The sequence below is a fragment of the Alosa pseudoharengus genome, unplaced genomic scaffold (genome assembly GCF_046254945.1).
Source record: "Alosa pseudoharengus isolate Yale_2024_CS ecotype anadromous, Long Island Sound unplaced genomic scaffold, YU_APseudo_1.1 YU_APseudo_1.1_scf_12, whole genome shotgun sequence".
In the NCBI taxonomy this organism is placed as follows: domain Eukaryota; kingdom Metazoa; phylum Chordata; class Actinopteri; order Clupeiformes; family Clupeidae; genus Alosa; species Alosa pseudoharengus.
Genome location: NW_027468587.1, coordinates 9,168,973 through 9,173,972, shown reverse-complemented (window position 1 = coordinate 9,173,972; position 5,000 = coordinate 9,168,973). Strand labels below are relative to the sequence as shown.

At 42.7% G+C, this 5,000-nt stretch overlaps 1 protein-coding gene across 1 annotated transcript in view; it reads left to right on the top strand.

The window, feature by feature from the left end:
- The window catches only part of csmd3a (CUB and Sushi multiple domains 3a), a 228,235-nt gene that overhangs the window by 205,085 nt on the left and 18,150 nt on the right, over window positions 1-5,000 (top strand). The window contains exon 60 of the mRNA XM_076280031.1: window positions 4,017-4,190. Coding sequence (XP_076136146.1) covers window positions 4,017-4,190 — 174 coding nt within the window. The remainder of the gene's footprint in view (window positions 1-4,016; window positions 4,191-5,000) is intronic.

Genomic DNA, 5,000 nt, shown 5'->3' with positions numbered 1-5,000 from the left:
TAACCAACTCAATCTCAGGGCTAAGGATGCCCCCCCTCTCTCTTTCATTCTCTTTTCAGAAATCATTCCAAGGCCCATCTCTTTTGAGATCCCTCTTACCGCCTCTCTTCTCTCTTTGTTCCATCTCTCCATCTCTTCTCTCCATCTCTTCTCTCCATCTCTCCATCTCTTCTCTCCATCTCTCCATCTCTTCTCTCCATCTCTTCTCTCCATCTCTCCATCTCTTACCGCCTCTCTTCTCTTATTGTTCCATCTCTCCATCTCTTCTCTCCATCTCTCCTCTCTTCTCTCCATCTCTTCTCTCCATCTCTCTTTTCTTCTCGCTCCTCCTCCACATTCACGTTAAAAATGCTATTTTCTTTCACACCCCTACAGTAGTTCACTAGTAGACACAATAGGTTATTTAGTATAAGTATATAAGTATATATACTCTTTTGATCCCGTGAGGGAAATTTGGTCTCTGCATTTATCCCAATCCGTGAATTAGTGGAACACACTCAGCACACAGTGAACACACAGTGAGCTGAAGCACACACTAATCATGGCGCAGTGAGCTGCCTGCTACAACAGCGGCGCTCGGGGAGCAGTGAGGGGTTAGGTACCTTGCTCAAGGGCACTTCAGCTGTGCCTACTGGTCGGGGTTCGAACCGGCAACCCTCCGGTTACAAGTCCAAAGCGCTAACCAGTAGGCCACAGCTGCCCCAGAACAGAGCATCATCATGCTTACCATCAACGCCTCCCTAACATACTGTACCTTGAATTTCCCCTGGGGATCAATAAAGTATCTATCTATCTATCTATCTATCTATCTGTACCTTGACTTGTTTTTGCCTCATTTCTAAGTCACTTTGCATAAAACGTGTCAAATGAATGAATGGACGTATCAATTTTAAACCTGTGGTAGTCTTTCACTGGCCATACAGAAGTAGTCAGAGTTGCTGTTTTTGCAGTTTCATGCTGCCATGTTCCTCATAATGTAGGCGGAGAGTTGGTTTGTCAAGGCCGGCGTTTTTGAATTCTGCATGCCTGCTCTTCACCATGCGTCAGAACACTTCTGTCCAGGCAAACTTGGCCGATATTAGTTTTTATGAGGTGTTGTATTTATCGATCCCTTTTTTTTGCCTTTTTTTTCTTTTCTTTCATTTGCCAAAAAGTCCTTGGCACAGACTCTCCTGGCTGTTAAGCGTCACTGTCTTCTCAATGCCATTTGATTTTAGCTTTAAGCCAAAGACATAAGGGCAGTGCATGGGCTAAGTGAAGGATATTAGCCTACCCCATTAGCCAAATATGATTAAACCGGCCGATTAAATTAGCCTGGAGAGGGCATTTGTTACAAGAGATTTTACGTGAATGTTTGTGGAATTTTAATGCCCATCTATTCCCATGAAAAAATGGCAAAGAAAGGATCTGTGGAAAGTGTGTGTGGGGATAGGCTGCGTGCTGATGGTTTCTGCTTTAGTACCACGTATACTGTGGAGCCCAAGAGAAGAAGAAGGGGGGAAACTCCCATAAGGTAACCCATTTTAAAGGCATTTCTTGAGTTGTTTTTGTTTTTGGTTGTTGTGTTTTTTTTTTTTTTTTCCCTTGTTGTTGTTGTTTGGGACTCTGAATCCCCAAAACAGCTCATGATTTATTCATGTTGGAACAGCCCAAGCCCAGTCGGTCCCTGCGGGTCCATCTCCAAGTGTGTCAAAGTGTTCATGTGCTTGTTTTGCCTTTTACTCTCCCCTGCAAGTCTTCAGCCCGCGGAGCCCCGTCGTTTAGCACTGCCAGGCTTTAAACAGAGCTTGTGTCGTCTACATGACTCAGACAGACTTCCTGTGTGTGAAAGAGGTCCTATTTGGTCAGGGAAGAGTTATGTGTGTGTGTGTGTGTGTGTGTTTGTGTGTGTGTGTGTATGTGTGTGTGTGTGTTTGTGTTTGTGTGTGTGTGTGTGTGTGTGTGTGTGTGTGTGTGTGTGTGTGTGTGTGTGTGTTGCCTTATTGCATATGTACTTTGACTGTTTCTTAAAAAGTGGAGATACTAAGAATGATTCATCATGAGTGCTAGCAGTAGAGAGATCCTGCACAAAATAAAGTTGTTTACAGTGTCGGCTGAAAATATACTCTGAATTGTTCAAGTACAAAGTCATATGCGTCTTTAATTTAGAAGGGGAAATTAACTACAACTGGGGACCGTAAAAATAAACCTATGTGCCCACACATAATTCAAAGAGGCATTTCCAAGGGAGATTTTTTTTTTTTGATCTTATTCTCTAATTGAACAAAGGGCTCCCTCATTCGACCAGATTTTAAACAAACTCGCTGTCGGATGTGTTTGTGGAGAGATTTTATCTCTCTGTCTGACTGCTTTATAGCGATTTGGTTGATTTGTATCTGTGAATCAAAGTCAAGTTTCAGTTCAGAGTTATTTTGTCTAGATAACAACTCATTTTGACCATTTCCAAACAGCACATTTCTGTGAGTGTGCTGCACCCTCCCCTCTTCCTCCCCAGTAATGCACCCAAATAACACTCTGCCTGTCTCCAGCTGAACCCATCTCCAGCATAGTGTATCGTCACACCAGTGGGACGGGAATGTTGGAAAATGAACATTCTAAAGAATATCTGGGTTCATTGAATTCAACATAGAATTGTATAACCTTGAATTGTTTTGGAACAGAATCCCATATGAGAATGTTCAAAAACCCCACACCTTTATACGGTACCTTTACATGCTGAAGAGAAATGACAGCTCATATTCCTCTGATCTTGAGCGACAATATCCTGATCTGATGGCAATCTCTTTTAAATACTCTCTTGTCTCTTAATCATATTTCTATGACGCCTCACCTCACTATGTTATCAGCAGAATGACTTGTATCGTGTCCTCACAGCGCTCTCTAGCATGGTGTGTTGCAAGTCCATTGGCATCACGTCACAGTTGAATATCCAGTATCCAGATGAGGCCATTTAGGGATGTCTTTGCTTTGCAGTTTAGCTTCCTACAGCACTGAAACGGAGGGCTTAATGCCAGTATTGACGAAAAAGCTTGTTCATAGAGAATATCCCACTCCACTAGTTACTAATATGGGCCTACTAATGCATATTGCTGGAAAGCTGTCAGTAATCAAGATTTCTCTGTTTTAATTGGTCTCAAATACATCCCAACTTGACCTATGAAACCTCATATTTTCTTTCCAGAGACACACAAATAAACATCAAAGCCAAGGACATGAGGCAAGAGTTACAAAAGGTTTCAGTTGCCATGGTATCCAAATCCTTTCTACAAGCCGGACTTTGGTTTACAGTTCACTCTGCAGAGGACTGACCCCTGAAATGTAGTTAGTTCAGTTACCTGTGGATTGGCATATTTTGAGCTTTCATATTTTTCTCACCTTACTTGCACCCATGTATTAGAGTCCCTCAGTTTCTTAACAACTAGTTTTAAATCTACATTAGTAAAACTAGTGATACTTTTAAATGTGCTTTGATGACTTAGAATTAAGTTGTAGCTTCAAAGTTCAGTTAAGTTTGAGTTATGACTATGCATTATGAGTTAAGTTATGACTGTATAAAATAACCCCACGTTTCCATATGGAGTTTCTTATATTTTCCATGGAGGTCTAATGCGTAGATAACATCTGCCTGATGTCTGTGTACCTCCACACAGACCTCTAAATGCTACCCCATCCTGGCAGAGCAGATTTTCACTCAGATGAGTTACGACAGCGGTGCAGATCACCTCATTTTAGGTTCACTGAAGGTTTGCCATGTTTACCGTGTCGTGACAATAAACAACCAAAGCTCTCTCACCTGGCCAACTCTAAGCTCTCTCACCTGGCCGACTCTAAGCCAGAGGCGGGAGATTTTTCTCCCGCCGCTGCTCTTAGACCGCCGTTGTTGTTTCAGGTGTGAGTCATGACAGCTCCGGACAGGTATTCAGCCCTAAATGTGTGTGTGTGTGTGTGTCTCTCCTCCTCTCCTCTCCTCTGCCCTCTCCTCTCTGCTGTCCACTCCTATCCTCGTCTCTGTCCAGCTGTGACGTGCCCTGCGCCGCCCCCGGTCCACCACGGCCGTGTGGAGGGCAGTGTGTTTGAGTGGGGCACCAGCGTGAGCTACAGCTGCCTGACGGGGTACGAGCTCTCCTTCCCCGCCAGACTCACCTGCGTGGGCAACGCCTCCTGGGCTGGAGAACTGCCCCTGTGTCTGCGTGAGTACCAAAGCTCACACACACACACACACACACACACACACACAAATATACATACTTACCACACACACACACATACACACACACACACACACACACACACACACAAATATACATACTTACCACACACACACACACACACACACACACAAAAATATATATACTTACCACACAAACACACACACACACAAATATACATACTTACCACACACACACACACACACAAAAATATATATACTTACCACACAAACACACACACACACACACACACACACACAAATATACATACTTACACACACACACACACACACAAAAATATATACAGCGGGGAAAATAAGTATTGAACACGTCAACATTTTTTTCAGTAAGTATACTTCCAGTGAGGCTATTCGCATGAAATGTTCACCGGACATTAGTATTAACTTAGGTAATCCACACATATATAAAAATCCAAACATTAATGTCTAAAAGTAGTGTTATGAGTAAAAAAGTGGAATGGCACAGGGAAAAAGTATTGAACACGCTAAGATAAAGCAGTACACAAACGCAAGGAATGGCAAGGAACAAACTGGAATCTATAAGTAGTTAGAAAAAATTATCCCTCCTATCTGTGCAAATTGAAATAAGCTGGGTAAGTACATACTGGTGGGCTATAAAAAGGTTTTTGGTTAGAAAGGTGTCACACAAGAAACATTTCATGATGGGTAAAAGCAAAGAGCTCTCCCAAGATCTTTGCAACCTTAGTGTTGCAAAACATATTAATGGAACTGGTTACAGATGCACTTCAAAACTTCAGAATCATCCAGCAAG